Raw genomic sequence first — 21,014 nt, 5'->3', positions numbered from 1 at the left:
ATCATATTGTTATCGAACTTGGTCAATAGACATATATCACTTGGTCAATAGACATACATCACTTGGTCAATAGACATATATCACTTGGTCAATAGACATACATCACTTGGTCAATAGACATACATCACTTGGTCAATAGACATACATCACTTGGTCAATAGACATACATCACTTGGTCAATAGACATACATCACTTGGTCAATAGACATACATCACTTGATCAATAGACATGCATCACTCGGTCAATAGACATACATCACTTGGTCAATAGACATACATCACTTGGTCAATAGACATACATCATGAGCAATATAATAATTTTTGTTGTTATTAAGAACAAGGTTTACACGGATTAAGGAGGTGATCTTTATAATTTGATGGAGTTTATAACCACCTGAGAGACTGTATTTCTGACTAGATTTTAAACATACTTACGAAAGAGGACTAATATCGTCAAGATGCATATGCATATTTACGAGGTAATCTTGTGTTTGGTAGACTAATGTGGTCTTGATTCAGCTTGCAAAATAAGTATATAATGTCAACATCTTTTGTTACTAATTATTATGTGTAAAATTCACACATATTGATGACATGACCTTGCATTTGATAGCCTGTAAGCAACTTCATTTCTGCTTAGAGATTAGTCGGACATGTTAAAGGGTTATACAGTATCAAGATGTTGGCTGAGTTGGAGCAAGATCTATGCATAATAATTTTTAAACCTTGTCTTTCCATATTTGTCTATCTATCCGGACAGTCGTTAGGCTGGATCCTGTTGTTGATACTTATGTGTGTAACGTCATCCAATATTATTTCTTGGCCTTTAAGAGATTGCGCCACGTAAGTTAGATAATGCAAGAGTAAGAGCTAAACAGTGTGACTGTGTGACTATGAAGAAAGTTCTTAATGGTGAAGAATCGGCTGGGTTACGTTCTTCATAGATAACGCATGGATAGCCAAAGCCTTGAAATGCCCAGAAATATAGATCGTATACGCTGTCTATTTGGCCACTTAATGGCACAAGTTTGAAACAGAGTACAAGCATTTGTAACTTCCGGTATAAAGTGGCTAATTGGCATTTAATAAATGGTTATGAATTCACAACCGATCTGAAAATCACAAGGACGCCGTTTCGAAAATGACAAGAACACTGATCAGAAAGTCACAAGAAGGCCATCATATGAAGAGATTTGCATATTAATAATACTGTTGCCGGACTTTTTATTTATCAATGAGATGTAGAAACATGACAGATCAGTCCAATATACGTCAGAGCGCAACGTAATTATTTTAATGGTTGTGAGATTGCTTGTAAGGATTGTCGTGTCAAGTTTTGTTTCTTTCAGCATTTGGAGGTACATTTTCTGTTAGGCAAGTCTGTTGTCTGTTTTTGGTAACAGACGATGCATCCTAATTTCGATTGTCACTTAAGTTCGGTTTGAAATTGATACTAATTAATGCTTGATCTCTCCATAGTTTCAGATATGAATATGAGTGTGATGACAGATAAAATCGCTACTTAAAATCTTTTTATTACAATATGTAATCAAGATTATTTTCTTAAAATTGTGTACCGTTGGAAGTCACGTGTGACAGATATGCAATACTGTATGGGTGACACTGAATATTGTACAGCAACAGGTCATTTAAGTTCAGTCACTGAACATTTGCAAGATTCAAGTAGAAAACTAATTATAAAAAATATTCGTCCCTTTAGGGAGAAAGATATATATTATGGGAGGGAGAGAGAAGAAATGAATAACCCACATAAGGGAAAATATACTGCATAAAGAAAGTAGCTCTAAAGAGATATCGTTTTCACATATGATGTCATTAAATTAAATTGATTTAAACATGGAATGTATTATGTTATTTATCTAATAGTGTCGAGTCGAAGAAAACAAGATGGTTCCATTCCCATAGCTCCCATTAAATGGTGAATGAACGGCCTCGTGTGGTTCGCACCACCTAGTTGACCCCGATAGCCGCACATGCACTGGCTCAGAAAGTTTGGAGCCTCACACTAAGAAGAGCAGACTCATCCTTTGAACCATCTTCACTATTGACCGCAGTAACAGAGTTACAAAAAAATGCCAGAGTTTCATGACTCCTCGTGAAGAGCTAACAATACAATTATTGAGCCGTTTAGTAATCGAGAAACAGTAAGAAAGAATACAATGATATACCTAAGGCATGCTTGCACATGGACTGTCTCCCCAATGCATTAAATTATTTCATAAGAACAACTGTATTAAGACTGTATGGTCTTAAACTAAATAACAGAAGGAGGAAACCAAGTAAGTTTTTGATAACTTAACAAATAATTTGATTCTCTAAGTTAGAAAATAAAAATTTAAGAGGAACTTACAGTATTGTGAATTAAATCCAAAATAATCCTAAAAGGTTCATTCATAAGTCCAAAAGAACAGAGTGTTCCGAATGAATTCCAGGTACTGGATTGTGCTGATGTAACTATATTCTTAAATATGCTGAAGTTCATCAGTCTTAATGTAAACTAGTGGCGAACATACCGATAGTGTAGTACTACTGTAGTACCTCTCGTTTCGAGGCTGGAGCTTCAAAGTGCATGCCACCACAGTCTTTATCAATGTGGAGAACAATGACGACCGACCACTGACTTGATTGGGTTAGTCTGACTGTTCTGTATACCGGCTAATGATCACGTTGATCTACCATGCAAGATCGAATTATACATTACTGGCACAGACTTTCATGCAAAGGTTAATGATATTGGACTGTAGAAGTCATGCATCCAAGTGATCGCAGCTATTATTGTTTGCTGAAAAAATTGCGTATACCGCTGCACATTAGCCACAAATGAAAGCTACAAGTTATAACACCCCAGGTGTAGTTGAGCAGTGTGGTTATAGATAAAAGTGGCTTGATATAGAATAATAATTGCATAATAATTATAAGGCAGTTAAAATCAATGGCAATCATGTAATAAATCTGCTTAAAATATTCCAAGAATATTAATTTGACTATTTAGAATTTTCTAATGTAAAATTTAATATTGGTTATGTGATAAATAATGCATGATTTTGATTGGCTTTTGAATATATGGCCGATTTTATTTTTCTTCTACTTAGATGGTCATACTTTGTCACTCAGGTAGCTATCTGCTTATGCGCTGTCTGTACCCATATTGATGGAATCAAGTTCACATCACATGACCCCAGCTAACCAATCGATGATTGTCAGTCTCATGGCTACCTAATAGCACTAACCAAGTCAGCTATATAAACTGCACATACAAACGCCTTCTTTTAACACAAAATTAAGACAGAATTAAGTTGTGATCTCAAAGTCCGTGGTGTGCGTAGGTACTTTTAATCTTATTTGAAATTCAGTAAAAATGAACCAGAAGAATTCAACATAACAGACAAGCGAATTTTCATGTGCAAACTACCGATAATGCAATGAGTCGTAATGCGGTTCGAATTAGTTTGTTCAAATTTATTCCCTTTTGCACATTCAAATAAAATAACAAGTTCTGCATAGTGAAGAGCTTGCAATAATGAAAAGTGAGATAAGTTCTAACTTTTTGTTAAATCAAACGTCAGACAAAAATTCAATTTTCGACTGAGTACATTGATTTATTTACAATCCTGCGTTACAATACTTCTGTAACAGATCTCCTCCGGATGCATGAAGCCACTAATTTATGTGCGAACTTGATATATTCGGCTTTTATATACCATATTTCAGAAACGTTACATGATTTGCTTATTAGCCTATTCATGAGAAATTTGAGCATGGCATACACGTGATCCAACCTGGAACGAAACTAGTACAATAACATCCAACATCCACACTTCTTTCCATTAATTGTTGACCTTCCAGGCCTAATAGAGTTGATGCCATTAGACAAATCTCTCTCAGCAGTATGGAAATACAAGGAAAGATTGCTTTTTAATACTCAAACTTAGCATAAAACACAGAGTACACATCCGAAGAAAATAACGAGGTGATCAATGACACAGTCACATATATCAAACATTATTTCATACCCCAACATTTGACATGAAATCTTGACACACTGAAGGAATAATGATTATGAGTGGAAAAGTCCAGTCCTAATATTATAAAACTGTTACGATACGATAGACCTCTTACTGACGGTAAATAAGCCACAATGTCTGGACACAAGACTTGAGACACTTGGTATACGAGCAAAATGGCCACAGGCAAAAAGAGCATATATGCCATCATCTCAGTATAAAATCCACACCCACAGAAACCACTGACCTGGATCCACGTAGATTCTGTCACATTGTATTTCTCTGCAATGGAATCTCATCAGAGACAGTTCTATACTACAGCAAAGACATCTTCGCTAGCCAAGGTTACGATATGATAACACTATCTACACCTTGGTTGATCGACCAGATATATTGGTGCTTTGTCCCAGCAACATCAATTGGACTTCACGAGGTGCCTCCCTTAGTATGTAATACCAACTAACCAATAGCGCGGTGCATTGCACATCGGCCAGAAATTGTGGAAGCAATTGACCTACAAAGGGTACTTTGGACATTTAACAGCAAAAGTATGACTATGTACCAGAGGGAAGCCATTACAGGTCTATTTTAGTGAAAGGTATTTGTACATAAACGTACCGGCAGTTGAAAATGGCTTATTTATCAGTCCATTCAAGTTGAATGCCCCCTTTGTCTCGATCATTTAGGAACGGTGTTCAAATTTGAACAACTTAATTCAGACCCGAAGCACATAAATATCTACTCGATACGCCAAGGTGTACATAGAGCTGTCACATCACCCGACCCTTGGCAAGAAACGATGCAGCAAGGAAGTTGTCTCCAATTGCATCCATATCCTTCGGCATTGACCTGGAAAACTGAGAGGTGATTGGAAATAAGGCTGAGATTACTATCAAAGGAGAGGATCGCAAAACTTTCCAAGAAACTGCTGGCTATTACACCTGTACCAAGGTTCAATGTATTGGCAGGGCGAAAGACCACTGCCATGAAACTTGCTGCAAATTTACCAGGAGAAAAACAGGTGCCAGTTGTGTTCATAACATGCGGGAATAGGAAGGGAACATTGTCATGGAGGCGATCATGTGGCAAGCCATTCTTTGACCTGAGCAAGCACTTTGTGCACGATTTTAAGTACAGTCAGGTTGAAGCCTACTATGGTTACAAGACGCACCTGTATCCACAGTCACTGACAGTCTACTTCTGACCATCGAAATAACCGATGTCAATCATAATACAGCCGATGATGCTCACATATACGACAGCAACTACTATAAAGAGCACCCACACTGCAACACAACTAATAAACAGGGTTGTATGCGAATTCAAGAATGAGTGATCGGTGAAACCCATTTCCGAAATCGTCGTACTCCGCACAAAGGTGTATTTAAACAGAGATGAGATTGTTAAGGCCAAAGACATCTCGAGCACAGCCGCAAAGGACGATGTTAGGAGACTCCTATGTCGTGAGTTCATGCAAAATATTAAAGAGTTCCGCCACTCCATGGCCGCAGCGATTACCACACAACGGGTAAACAAGGCATTGATAGTGCCGAACAGCCTAGTGGACATCGTCAGGTGTTGAAATGAAGTGTATGCAGATTAATATGCCACATGACCGACGTCTTGAATCAAACATTTCTTCTTGTGAGACTTTGATGGGTTATACAAGCTTCTTAAGCCCTGTCCAGCCTTCTAGCAACCTAACTGTTGTATAGAGTTTCGCTTACCATGTTTTTCAGTTTGAAGGTGTTTGAGAAAAATGCATGTATCTGTATATCTCAAGCCTGTATAGAAGCCTCCCGATTTTGGGGGTATATCCACACCTACCTCCCGATCTCATAATATCTCCCGATTTTTCGCAGAGAACTGCAGATGATTACATTATGTCTGTCAGTTTTCATTTTTCAGAAGAAAATCCTATACATAAATAGATATATCGTATGCACTCCACAGATACCATATTCTATTTTATCACTTGTGAATACTGTTGTGACGAAATAATTAATATTACGCTAAAAAAAATCTTCAGTAAATAAAATTATTCACGTAAATTTCAATATTTGTAAGCCCCTTCAACAGTACTAGAGTAGCAAATTTTTTTAATAAATTGTCACCAAGTAGTTTCAATCACATGAATGATCACTCTGAATACTGTCTAATTTTCTCTGCAAACAAAATCGCGTCTCCATGTCTGCCAAAAGAAATTCAGCCAGTAAACACCTGGCATTCATCTACCGTCAACTATAATTACAATGATTAAATTAAAAAGGAATAAAACAAAATATACCACGCAGTATATGTGCCTCCAAAGAACTAATTCAAAGAAAATGTTTTTTTTAACAAACAGTGTTACGTGCCTTAGGATTTCAACTTAAGGAAAACAGGTGGGAAATAAAACGTGTGAAAAGAAGTTCTCACATGTTCGGTAACTTGTGACTGCAGATTTAAACTGTTAATATGAAAACCTAGGCATCGTAAGTTACAACAAAATAAGGCATCTTTTTTTTCGGAGGGGGTGGGGGTATTTATATTATTGTTTTGATGACCAATTTCTGGTGCTTATGTGCATACAGTGTAGAACATGGCTTCTTTGAAGTATGTCCAAATACAAATACCTTCGTAAGGAAGATATGTTGGCTGTTTGGTAACTTTTTTAAAGAAGTATCTTGAAACTGCTTAAAAAATCACGAAGCATGCAGCTATTTGGTTGAAGGTCATTGTTATTCCAGAGCAGTTGTAGCCTTCATACCCACCGCGAGAAGACAGATGGATGGTCTATGATTTCCTCGCGCATCTCCTCTTTTGGCCAATGAAGAGGTAGCTCATGCTTTTCTTCGCGTATGAAGACGACATAAATTTCAGACTCGAGAAAATCCCAGATCTCCAGCCATGTTATCTCGTGCATCTTTGTAAATAGCTTACTAACAGCCATTGAGTCGCTTAGTACTAGTTTACAGTTGTATCTTAATTTTTGTCTCTTATTATTTCTAATTTGGCCAAAATATCAAATACTTTGAAAAGACATGAATTTTCATTTTCATTTTTCTTCTTCTTGTAGTTTTGATCATAGTACATTCACTATTTTCTTGTTCAAGTTTGATGGAGATGTAGGTCGTGCACAAATTGATTAGCTAAACATGTTCTCCGAATACCCACTGCATCCTCAAATTCATCTGACTTAAATATTTTGCACAGAACACGACACGCCTTTTTTATATAAAAAAAAACTCTTCGTATATTTCGTGTAATATACGTTTCTATTTAAAAAGAAACAAAAACGAGAGACAGATATATGCAGTCTGTATATTTTTCTGTCTCTCGTGCTTTCCATAGTTAAATCAACTTGTGTGGCTCATGCCCTTATTTACAGACGCTTTTACATAAAAACCACTTTCAGATCGTCCCGTAAAATGTCGTTAAAAGCAGGTTTAATTGTCATATTCTTGTTTGCCACCCGATATCAACAGGAGTCAAACGCTAACGTATCCGCAGAACAAGACCAGAATGAATGTATTGCTGTATATATTCAAGAGTTCCGTACTCTCTTGAATACTTAAAAGTAAAACATAGTAAATATTATTGTAAAACGACAATGCCACAACTCTTTTTTACGGATCATTGTTGTTCAATATACAACTGCTATGTACACCTGAATAAACATACCGTATCTGTTTACATTACAATTGAATCGTGGGTTTAATTGTATCTGCATTGGGGAATATATACATATATCGAATAATGTATATAAATTATACACACGCGCACATGAAGTGTAATTAGGAAGTACAAATATCTCTGTAATACTCTTATGTATATTCGCCCGCTCTCTTACAATGCTGCTGCAACTTTGCAATACAACGGGAAACATTGATTCAAATATCAGCGGAAGTATTTATTTACCCCATAGTACCCGTACGCTTTTATGTTATTATATAGTCTCGAAACCTGATCATTGGGACGAAACAAATGGTTACAGATTCGACATGTACAGGTTGTACGACAGTGAAGTTTCCAAATTACGAAACGATCTCGGGGATAGAGGAAGGATCGAAGTTACAATATATCTGAGAACCCGGAACCCTGCACTGAACGCTGACGGCTAAAATGGGCGATTGGCTAAAATAGTCGACTCGAATTAGAACTATAATTGTTGGGAATTAAAAACGGATGTTTAGGCTAAACATGTATTTAACGTTTTACTTCCGAAATGGATATTAGCGTTTGGAATATCCTGCATCATAACACTGCCCAATTTTCTTTTTCTCTGCTTATGTTTTATATGCATCATGCCTACCATGAACATTGACAGTAATAGCCAATAATAAAATGATTTCCATGACGGAGGAAACTTGGTCTGTACATTTTCAAATCTGCAATTCAGGTTATTTTACTATTTAATAAAGAACACTTTAAAGAGAGGACCTGAAACTGCACGATACAACATGTGTCTTGTTATGTTAACATACATGGCAGCATTATGGTTTTAACTTTCAAAAATACGCATATGTGTCGACATAAAATCAATTCCCAACCTTTCGCTATTCAAGCTGTTCGTCTATGGAAGAAAAAAATATTAAAAAAATAAACACACATCACATAAGCCGAAAGAAAACCTGAGCTATTTAGGTGAATCAATGGCAGAAGAAATCTGCAACAAAATTAAATAATAAGAAAAATATATGAAACACATATCGAAATGTGTAACCTACTCATCTATTTTATGTTGGAACTAGAATAACAACAATTTATTAAAAATATTCATATGTAGGGTAATCATTGTGCATGTGTATTACCCATGCAGAGAACCAATGTGTATTGCCCATGCAGAGAACCAAATTGAGTTTGCCCTTATTGAAAGCTAAAGACAACGTAGGAAAATCGTGCATGGTGAGAAATAACGCCATAAATTCTGAGACACTAGATTATTTACTAAAAATTTACATCCATTCAAGTTATGAGTGGAAACGTAACGAGAAGAGTTTTGCCTAGGCAATCATACACAGTGACAAGAAGAGTTTTGCCTTGAAGGTTAGTTTTCGATGCTTTAGTAAAGTAGTCCGTTCTATCTTGGATGTATGAAGGTCCTTTTTTCTATAAAATGGAGAATGTGATAGTCAACAATGCCATCCTTTTTTTCCCCTGTGAGATGGTCGTTTCTAAAAATATCCGGCGTCCCTGTGTCCGTTTCGATGTGTATGTTACAAAGCAGGCGAAAACTCCATGGATTAGCGTCAGTTAGTAGAAAGTAAGTCAGTGTTTTGTTATCAATGTTTCCTGCATTGTGCATCCCTGTTAATGTCTCACACAAAATTACTGAGTGTTCAGGTGGTCGGTTATTGTTAAGTTTCTTGTAAATCTCTCGTCTGAAATTTGCCTGTTCAGTTCAGCGATTTGTTTAGATAGATTCATAATAACAATACAGTACCCCTCGTCTGATGACTGGATGCCGATATTTTCCTTCTTGCGCATGTTATATTATTTTCTTAGTATGTTTTTATTTTTCGAATTAATTTCATTTCCAATAGCGGGTATTAATGCTTCAAGGGCCGGAACTTTACTAGGGGGTGGAGCATAGTCGCTTTTAGGAGACAGAATTTAGTGGTCTCATTGTGACCGGAAATTCATTCTCCAGGATAATCATTGAACATTTTCCTTAAGTCTAACCGTACATGTAAAACTTCATATAATGACAAATTCGTTAGTAAGTTTTCACTTTTTTATTCAGAAGATATAGCTACGTATACAATAACAATGCAACAATATAATTGCTATGAAAGAAAAAATATTTAATTCAACAGGTTAGTCACAGTTGAGATCTATCAGCATGCAACTGCGAATTTCCTTATTATCCTTCCTTTCAGACGGCCTTTTGATTACCAATTAGAAATAAACTGCGATGGGCTACATGGCGTAAATGTAGACGATGTTCAATAGCCAGACTCTAGGAATTCGTTTCTTAGCACACTTACTGACACCTTGACAGGCGATAGCTCTTGTACAGAGGCTAGGAATTTCTGACCTGGCATTGTAATCGTGTTTTCCCTAATCTTACCGAAAACAATAAATAAACGATTTAGCTTTAGTATTCGAATTAAATACACTACCTATGTTAAATGACCCGTGCCATGGTATATCCACCATAATGCTTTTGTTTTTCTTGAAAGACGATATCTTTATCCAGCTGGTGAATAATGACAGGTATTGCCTTCTTACCAGACTTTTCATTATTGCTTGGAACGTTTGTCTCTCTGTTGGCCATCTTTCGATTTACCGCCGACAATACTTTCAGAAAGGAACAAGGTTTTCGAAAGTTGTAATTCATGATTTCTTCCCACAGGTAGTGCAGCATCCAAGATCCGTCCATATAACTTCTCCAAGCAAAATAGCCTGACGGAATAGCATACATGACAAGGTGGTCACTATTACAGTGTACTAAAGGTCTGTCATCCGATATGTCCTCAAAGCTTTTGGCATCCATGTCATCTACTCTTTGGACACGACCAAGAAGTGGATCGGATTCAGCGTTCATTACAGGCTCAAGGGGCACTCTATCAAGGTTCTTCCCATCATCTGTCAGATAAAGAAACGCATATGTTAGCTGTAGAGAAGCTTCATACATCAGGGCTCCCCCCACCCAGTAAACCGATCTTCTAAGACTTTGCAAATCGGCTAAAAGTGTTGTTCTTCATTGTAGAATTGTAATACCGAAGAGACTTTTCTGAACTTGACCACCCACTATAAAACTGATTCACATTTTTGACGAAAAGCATCTTATTTCGACTATTGTTTAAAACTGTGCTGCATATTGCATCTTGACAATTGCAGATTAAGAAAGATATCTTTGAAACTTAAGAAATAACTGTTTAACCAGCAATGTTATCACAAAACACTTGTCAGTTGAATAATTTGCAAATATGAACATCTGCATTTTGCCGACTCTAAAGCCAAAATCCTATGGTCCATGAGTCAAATCTTGGTAATCTGGAGTCGAAGATTTAACACATTCAGCCAATTATAAAAGCTTCACTTTTATTTTTTCTACAAACAGTGTGAATGGGGGGGGGGGCCTTTGGGGGAGCGGGTATGGTGAGGTGTTTACAATACTGTCTAAAATACTAGCTGCAATTATAAATTTTGGTGCAAGTTGTAAACATGCTTATATAAACAAAAAAACTAACTCAATACCAATGATAAACCAATATGAGATCTTAAAAACAAACAATAATCACCAACTCACATGCACATCTTAAACCAAAGCTAACATTCTGGGATAAGCATTTCTTTAAGCAATAATGGTTCTACTAGAAATACCATTTTCGATTTTTTGAGATAGACAACGAGTGTTTATTTCAAAGATGCACAGTGCAGCAGATAACATCTATAGGAGTACAGTGGTAATCAAGTGAAAATTGGTAATTTGTAATGTAAAAATAAATATGCGTTCTCGAAGACTCCAAACGTTCCTCGCGTTTATGTATATATATGTATATATATATATATATATATATATATATATATATATATATATATATATATATATATATATATATGGCGACATAATAGAACTGAAACTGTTAATCCTTACAAGAATGGGCGATTCCTTGATTTAAACCTGTAGCTTTCATCTCAACGCCAAATTGAGCCTTTCGATAGTGTAACGCCTATTTAGTAGTTTAGAGTTTCATGGTGCAGACTACAGCGGAGATATTTTATAGTATTACGACTGCAAAAGGTGTTCATTGAAATATGAGTACATAGTCTGTCATCATATTGTGCACATGTATATGTTGATGCCTTTAGACCGTATATATATATAGAAGCCTTTTGACCGTAAATCTAGAGAGTAAAAGTGTGTTGCAGATTTTTTTGTCTGCATCGGAATTTTCATATTCTGAAATGTCTTAGATTCATATTTAAATCTTTTTATGTTGCAAACCATAATAAGAAGTTTATCCAAACCAGAACAGTATCGGCAGACTTATCAATGAACCCTTAACGTATCCATCTTTTTGTACCTGGGCATTACTTACGGTGCGAACTGTTGTGAACATCACTTTGTTTCTGGTAGCGTTTGATACCATCTACCGTTATTATTTCTACTCCAGAATCAGTATTAGTACCTGAAATTAACACAGTATATGAAGAAGCATATGACACTAATTCTATAAGACACAATAGGATCTGAAAATCATAAATAAACTAGCGCGTGCAGGTTGAATTATTCAATTTGGCACCGACTTTACCAGGACCTATTTAATGTGCCAAGTCTTAAAAAATAATTAAATGGATGTTGTAGTCCTGCAATATTTAAAAACAGGTACGACACTAGAAACAAACTAAAAATATGGTTATAATTCTTCGTCATGTTGTAGTGCTGGTGTCCTACAATTTATCATCCTAATGGTGTTACTAGGCTTTAAAAAAATGTGTGCATGAAAATATATCATGGATTTCAAATGAGATACTTTGAAAAGTGGAGAAGGTGTCATAATAGAAAACTTCTGACAATAAAATGTTAAACAGATCGTGCAGATATCATGTATGACACACATAAGGATCATGAATATCTAGTCTCAAAGTTGAAGTACAGAGATCAAGCAGGGGACATAAAGTATGCGAAAGGTATTTGCGATGGATTATCAATTTAGACGATTCGGAGTAAATATTTTCACATAATCATAGATCATTAGTTTGAAATTACATGCAACCAGGAGTTAGTGTCTTGAATTTTCACTTTGCCTTCTAGTAAAATAAATTGTTCAAATTGTTTTCTTCGCTTCCTTTCTGTTTTACATATTTTAGGACCACAGAGACGTCACAGTATTTATTTACATTTGATATAAGAATATACAGAACTCTATTAAGGATGTCAATGAACCAAATAATAATTTTCGTTCGGTAACTGATATCGCGAGGTTTGCAGTCAATCAAACTGTTATACTCAATTATTATGTTTGTGTTCTCCTTTAGCTTATTGTGTTGCATCACAACAATACGCTAGTGATATTGAAAAAACTATACCTCTGCACGCCTGAATGAAGAACATCTTCGGTTTTCCTTTCAGACTTGGGCAATTTTCATCGCTGAACATCTCCAGAATATCGTTGGTGAAGATATATTGATCATCGGAGCAGTAAATAGCATGCTCTTTCTTTCCATTTCTTGGATTTTCTATCTCGTTGCCATGGGAACTGATGATAAATGCAAAGCTATCCATTGTGGAATGGTCAGCATATTTTGCGTCTCGCAAGACTGCCAGTGCTGACTGCTTATCCAAATCAAAGAGCTCTTTATTTTTAATGAAAAATCCGAGTTTTTGAAGAACCATCGTGGTTTTTTGAACATCTACGTCTGCGCCAATCCTGGCATCAAGCCTACTAAAGTGTTGATTAACTATAAGAACTGCGTAACCTCTATGGGGATGTGAAAAGTCGTATTGGTCGGAATCAATACAGTTGTGTGCTACATCCCTATTGTTGACAAGGTGGTGTCCTCTTCCGCCTGAGTCTTCAGAATGTACATTTCCCGTATGAATATTCTCAGGATTTGTTTTTCCAGACTGCATTACAGTTGCTGTTGATGCACCAATAACACCAACATTATGAAAGTCACAACCCTTCCTTGTTTCAATGGGTGGATGACTGGGAATAACAACATGTTCATGTGTCATTTGAAGAAGCTTCGATTGTGTTTGTCGAAACGGGTCAACCTGCGGTTGCTTTTCTTTGTTGTTGCTTAATGTTTGATAAGGATTTTTATCTTTATTCTTCGGTTTTCCTCCAATACAAGAAAATAAATTCTTGATGGAAAAGGCGATGTCTTCTTCATCAGTTACGGAATTGTTTTTTACACTGTTATGGTATTCTGCAACTGTGTCGTTGTCATCGTTTCCTGACACTACGCCATCCTCGTGTTGATCGTCTTCTCCAATTATGCCACTGTCATCGTCACCTGACAATAAGCCGTCATCATGTTCATTGTCTTCTGCAGGCGTGTTATTGTCATCGTCTCCTGATACTACGCCATCATTATCGTCGTGGTCAACTGAAACGTTGTCTTTATTGTAACAGTCTCCTGAGGCAGCGTGATGAGTATTTCCATTACCTTCTGGAACTATGCTTTGATCAATCTCATGAGCTTCTAAAACTGTAGTTTGGTCATAGCCATGCATGCATGAACTTATATCATACTTATTTTCATTTGCTACTATAAATGTCCAATTTGTGATTTTCTGATCGCCTGTGTTATCTTTCATATCATGTATCGGGTTTTCCTCTGATAAATTTCCATCAGATTCCAACTGATATTCATCACCCATTCCCTCGCCTAAGTTCAATTGTCCTGTTTCAACTTTGAGTTTCTTATGCTCGGAAATTCCTTAATCTTTCTATCGTCTTGTCACAAAATTGGATCAACGGTTGGCCTAATGCAAACGTTTAACTCGATATAGCTATTGGCCAATCTGGACCTGGTATGACGTGTATATTTTCGACGCTAATTTATCGTGGCTATTTTACTCTGCAAGTCTTCTGCTCTGAAACATTAAAATGCATTTAAATGAAACGAAAGGCACGGATGGAGTTTACAAAAAATACAAACAATAAACATGCCTTACGTTATTATTCTTATCATCGACAGAGAAAAGAAAGATATAATATTAGGACATTAACAAAATAGCATGACGTGGAACACTTCCTTCTTTCAAGACCTTTAAATCTCTTGATAAATATACCCTCTATATATTTATCTTAGTTGTGTTTTGGTAACATGTACTACTTGTGTGTTGGTAACACGTACTACGTGTGCGTTGGTAGCATGTACTACATGTGTGTTGGTAATATGTACTACTTGTGTGTTGGTAACACGTACTACTTGTGTGTTGGTAACACGTACTACGTGTGCGTTGGTAGCATGTACTACATGTGTGTTGGTAACATGTACTACTTGTGTGTTGGTAACACGTACTACGTGTGCGTTGGTAGCATGTACTACATGTGTGTTGGTAATATGTACTACTTGTGTGTTGGTAACACGTACTACTTGTGTGTTGGTAACACGTACTACGTGTGCGTTGGTAGCATGTACTACATGTGTGTTGGTAACATGTACTACTTGTGTGTTGGTAACACGTACTACGTGTGTGTTGGTAACATATACTACTTCAAAAAGAGAAATCAACCTAACAGTTTTCCATGCAGACCGTTTCAATATATTTTAGTGCTTTCTTTGAACTAATAAAATAGTTCTTCCCGCAATAATATTTGCACTCTTACCAGCTTAACTGTGGCTGAGGAGCAAGAGTTCAGGCGTCGAAGGTGCTAAAAAAAATAGAGACACTAAACAAAAACAAAAAACAAAAACAAAATAAAAATGATCCATTAGTTTGACCGCGATCTAGGGAAGATGTAGACCGAATTTGGAACAACTCTTGGATTTTTTTATTGTGATATTCAGACACAAGTAAATTTACACAAATACATAAAACATTAAACAGGCACATAAAACATAAGGAGTCCCGTTGCTATTTTGTCCCAATGAATGAGAAATAATACAAGTTTGTAATTTAAAATATGACTTTTTATTATCTAAATCAGTCTAATGATTAACAATCACAATGCATTCTATGTGAGAGTGAAATATTGCAGTCATCGTCGGAGTGTTATAATTATAACTTATATCATATATAGGGCTTTTTACAAAGATATTACAATATAGTTCTCGTAGGTGTTTCACTAACTTTGCTAATATGACTTAAAATCCGAGAATTATGCTCAGTTAAAAACACATGTTGAATATATTACAAAAATACACCGTTTCATTTTTACGTCATCTATCTCTGTACTGGTCTGTCACATGTAACATTCAATTCAAAGACGAACACGGCGAATGATACTAGTGTGCAGAAAAAGGTTGTACCATTTTCTAATAAGCAGCAAATATTGAATAGTTATTTTTGTACGTAAATGTTGACCGATTAAATTAAGGATAATTATTAGTCTACTTTATTTATAAAATGACATTTCTAATCCTTTGAAGGACAGTTAGGTTTTTATGTTGTCAGTTGTGTTGATAATACATAAGTTAAATATGAAGGAACAAAAAAAAATACGTGAAATGATACATAAGCATATACATCAAATTATACATAAGTAGTACATGAAATTATACATACGTAAATAAATGAAATGATACATTAGTAGTACATGAAATGATACATGAGTAGATGCATGAAATGATACATAAATAATACATAAAATGATACGTTGTACATGAAATGATTCATAAGTAGTACATGAAATTATACATACGTAAATACAATAAATGATACATTAGTAGATACATGAAATGATACATCAGTAGATGCATGACATGATAGATAAGTAGTGCTTGAAATGATACATAAGTAAATAAATGAAATGATTCATCAACAGATAAATTTTTTTGATCTTGAATTTAAGTACGGTATAAGTCCTGTAACATTTGTCAGTATAGAGGTGGAATAGCCTGTATGTATTGGGCAGTATGGTGGTGGAATAGTCTGTAAGTATTGAGCATTATGGTGGTGGAATAGCCTGTAACTATTGGGCAGTATGGTGGTGGAATAGCCTTTACGTATTGGGCAGTATGGTGGTGGAATAGCCTGTAAGTAATGGGCAGTATGGTGGTGGAATAGCCTGTACGTATTGGGCAGCAAGGTGGTGGAATAGCCTGTACGTATTGGGCAGCATGGTGGTGGAATAGTCTGTAAGTATTGGACAGTATGGTGGTGGAATAGCCTTTACGTATTGGGCAGTATGGTGGTGGAATAGCCTGTAAGTAATGGGCAGTATGGTGGTGGAATAGCCTGTACGTATTGGGCAGCATGTTGGTGGAATAATCTGTAAGTACTGAGCATTATGGTGGTGGAACAGCCTGTAACTATTGGGCAGTATGGTGGTGGAATAGCCTGTAAGCATTGGGCAGTATGGTGGTGGAATAGCCTGTAAGTAATGGTCAGTATGGAGTTGGAATAGCCTATAAGTAATGGTCAGTATGGAGGTGGAATGGCCTGTAAGTAATAGTCAGTATGGAGGGGGAATAGCCTGTAAGTAATGATCAGTATGGAGGTGGAATAGCCTATAAGTAATGGTCAGTATGGAGGTGGAATAGCCTATAAGTAATGGTCAGTATGGAGGTTGTTGTTGTTGTTGTTGGGTTTAACGCCATTTTTCAGCACACGATAGGCTATACATGGCGGCCAGTATTAATGGTGGAGGAAGAACCCGGGAAAACACCGGAAAGAACCACCGACCCACGAGAAGCTACTGGCAAGCTTTCTCACATACCCACATTGGCTGAATCCTAGACTCGAACCGCCGCAGACAGAGGTGAGATGGCAGTGATCCGTAACGAAGAGCGCTTTAGACCACTCGGCCACTCGGGGCCCAGTATGGAGGTGGAATAGCCTGTAAGTAATGGTCAATATGGAGGTGGAATAGCCTGTAAGTAATGATCAGTATGGAGGTGGAATAGCCTATAAGTAATGGTCAGTATGGTGGTGAAAGAGTATTTGAGCACTTTTAGCTTCATCAAAAAATTATCGTGGAATCATTTAAGAATTGTTTTTTAAAAAAGAACAAATTCTTAATGTACTTCAAGTACTCTGTCATATAAACAATTAACATCGATATTAAAACGATCACTAATATATGAAAAGCACTGGTATATTTTCTTTTTCAGAAATTTGAATTTTCTTCTGAAGTGAATGACTCATCACTCATCTCATGATAAATATTTCGACTGATGAATGAATGAATGAATGAATGAATGTGGATAAAACATTAATCTAGAAACAATATATATATATATATATATATATATATATATATATATATATATATATATATATATATATATATATATATATATATGAGTGATTATTCACGTTGATTTAACTAGTCCAAAAATTGTCACTCTTGTTTTAATCAATTGTCGACCCGCACTAATGATAAAGAAATTAATAAATTTACCTATCACCCGCCTCCAAATAATGATGTAGGATTAATATAAGCTTCTCCGTGGATGGGGGCAGGATGGGGAATCTAACCTGAGGTGACAAGATTTATGGCATGGACGATTCTTGCCCTGTAACAAGTCTTACTTTTCGAAGTTATGTTTTCTCTGTTATTTCCACATATTTCGGACGATTCCTTTTCTCACCCACTAGTTGCTATTGTTTTGTACAAACTTTACAGAGAACAGAAGGTCAGTCTACGATTTACACGTTATTAATAGTCATCTGTGATATCAATTTAATGAAGTCACAGTGGTAGCGAGTGAAGTTGTAATTCCGTTGGAAATATAAATTTATCTAGGTCAGTAACAAAATAATAATAAATAAATAAATAAAATTCGGGAAAACTCTGGTGGGCGAGAAATTATACACGTGACCAGACAATGCATTTCATTTCTCATATAATGCAAAAAGTTGTTAATGCGGCCACTTTGCTATAAGTCTGTTAGCAAGGATTTGCAAGGATCCTGTGTAACGAATGACTTCTAACACTAACAGAGAAAAGTCATTTAGACAACGGGCAAATCGAAATAACGAAGTCCGGATAAACGAGACTTCACTGGATAAAGAATCAATTTTATACAAAGGTCAAACAGTGTTCGGTATAAATGCCTAAATTGTATACAAGGTCAAACAGTGCTCGGTATAAATGCCTAAATTTTATACAAGGTCAAACAGTGTTCGGTATGAATGCTTAAATTGTATACAAGGTCAAACAGTGCTCGGTATAAAAGCCTAAATTTTATACAAGTTCAAACAGTGTTCGGTATAAAGGCCTAAATTTTATACATGGTCAAACAGTGTTCGGTATAAATGCCTAAATTTTATACAAGGTCAAACAGTGTTCGGTATAAATGCCTAAATTTTAAATAGGCCTCTTACAGGCGTCAAATAACTGATCCGTGTGTTTTATTCAAATTAGAATATACTCATGATTGTTTTGTTTTTTAAAGTCTTATTACAATCCTGTCTCGTTTATCCCGCGTCTCTTTATCCCGTGATTACTTTTCTATTATGCGCAAATGGCAAAGATTCCTTTAAAGCAATCATAAATTTAACCCGTTTATTAGAATATCGTCCTTTCGGTGGAATCAATTTGTGTCGGATAAATGAAACCATACTGTGATACAGATAAATCTTCTAATTAAAGTTTTTCTTTAGCTATAATAAGCGGCACATACTCAAGTGATGCAACTTTTTCTTACGAAGATATTGTAAAATGTAACCTTTATAACTAATTTATGCTTCTCAAATTATTTATCTTGAGCAAATCGTCCATTATTAGTGTTCTCATAAAATTCATTTTGGAATGAAGAAAGTTTAATTCGATTAAAATGAATCGAACAAGAAGTCAATAAACTCTTGCGTAATGCCGTTGCTATACACGCTATTTGCATGTACTCACTGACACCATGGCGTTTGCAGTATAATCTTGGTTTTAATTTAGAACTCATATTGATAACCGTGATTTTCTGAAACCCCGGGGCCCCAAGGCGGTTGCCTCGTTCGCCTTGCCCTAGGGCGGGGACTGTACGTGTCATATAATTGACCATATTGATAATGCCCTCACAAATGTATTTTTATATATTCGAAATAGATGAAATTTAACGAAATATGTTTCACATGCCCTCTATCAATAATAATAATAATAATAATAGGAGTCAATATAATTTTAAAAAAGCATTTAAACTCCAAGCATACAATAATAATTTAAATTAAATGACATTTTGCGACAAGGGTGATACTTAATCATTCTATGTTTTGTAGTTAGAGTCACGTTGTGTGTCCATTTCTTTCCATTTAAAAAAGTCCAATGCTTAGCGACACGAAGAAACACGCTTACCTTATCTGACCTTTCCTGCCTTTGATCGTTTTTACAACACATTTCTAATATTTGAACAATAAATTAAATCTTGTGCTAATATTGACTAGCTGTACATAACATTATTCAAAAAATCGAATGAGTTATAGATTGCTTTACTGAACCGTATTTTTAGTATATTTCGTTAAAAAATGTACTGTAAATATAATTACCCAAGGCTCTCCACACGTTTGCTTGCTAAGATCTAGGTTGCTGTAAATATAGCTATCGTTGTCCGTAAGTACTGACTGACATACCTTTCACAAAGCACCAGCCAGAACGTATATACCCGCGTTCTAAAGTGGGTAATTCCCACTCAATAAAGACAAATAATCACGTGTAATCCACCTACCTGACGGAATTCCCACTACGCCCATTTTCCAGGTATAGTCTGTATCTCTGAACAGAAACTAAAACCCATCGCCAATTTTTCAATAATGCGATTTGTGCGAGGCAAATATAAAGCGTTGTGCTAGACGTTGGATTCTAACGTTGACGTTTGGTACAAAAACTTGTCGACCGACCCTTATCTTACCCTTAATCAATATTAAACAATATTTCTGATAGACTGTGTTGTTGTTTCATATTATTGATACGCACCAGTAGCAGTCGATCTACGGATAATATATTGGGTAAATATCCCTAACACTTAGCGCAAAACGTAAACAGGGATCGTCTATTCCAAACCTACAACCTTATAAAAAAGCACAGATTTCTGACCGCTGTTTTCTTTCCATTAAACCTACCTCAAAACACTGCACATAACCTATATAGCCTGCTAGCTGGATTGTCTTATTAAACATAGGTATTGCAAATCAATGTATCTTGCTAATTTTAATTTTGTATCTTTGTACTACAGATGAATATGTCTTATTGCTTATTTCTAACAATGTAGATGATGACCATTTGTGTAACAGAACCCAAAAAGTAGACAAAATCAAGTTCAAATGTTTATTGACATTGACAAATAGTTTGAAACATCCAGGGATAGCTAATATGTCTAAATGTATGAAAAACAAGAGATCCAAAGGGCTTCATATTGCTCTTGTTGATGATTTTTCACTTTGATTTTTAA

General features: G+C 35.8%; 1 protein-coding gene across 1 annotated transcript; it reads right to left on the bottom strand.

Moving 5' to 3' along the window:
* Positions 1 to 9,583: 9,583 nt before the first annotated feature.
* On the bottom strand, positions 9,584 to 20,249 carry LOC149806066 (uncharacterized). The gene is made up of 4 exons (XM_089937261.1): positions 20,113 to 20,249; positions 13,047 to 14,559; positions 12,056 to 12,145; positions 9,584 to 10,595 (listed from the first exon to the last, which is right to left on the bottom strand). The coding sequence occupies exons 2-4, from the start codon at positions 14,341 to 14,343 to the stop codon at positions 10,135 to 10,137; spliced, it is 1,848 nt and encodes a 615-aa protein (XP_089793387.1). The 5' UTR covers positions 14,344 to 14,559; positions 20,113 to 20,249; the 3' UTR covers positions 9,584 to 10,134.
* Positions 20,250 to 21,014: the final 765 nt, after the last annotated feature.

Source organism: Sinohyriopsis cumingii, chromosome 2 (genome assembly GCF_028554795.1).
Source record: "Sinohyriopsis cumingii isolate HCF-2022 chromosome 2, ASM2855479v2, whole genome shotgun sequence".
Classification (NCBI taxonomy): Eukaryota; Metazoa; Mollusca; class Bivalvia; order Unionida; family Unionidae; genus Sinohyriopsis; species Sinohyriopsis cumingii.
The sequence above is the reverse complement of the archived record's forward strand: the minus strand, read 5'-3'. Positions and strand labels throughout refer to the sequence as shown.

What these genes read in the sequence shown, in the direction of transcription:
- LOC149806066 (XM_089937261.1), bottom strand. Translation starts at nt 14,343, where the DNA reads ATGGGTGATGAATATCAGTTGGAATCTGATGGAAATTTATCAGAGGAA. An exon ending in CTTCATTCAGGCGTGCAGAG is followed by an intron (nt 12,146 to 13,046) that starts GTATAGTTTTTT and finishes TGTTAATTTCAG; the next exon opens with GTACTAATACTGATTCTGGA. An exon ending in TGTTCACAACAGTTCGCACC is followed by an intron (nt 10,596 to 12,055) that starts GTAAGTAATGCC and finishes TTTATCTGACAG; the next exon opens with ATGATGGGAAGAACCTTGAT.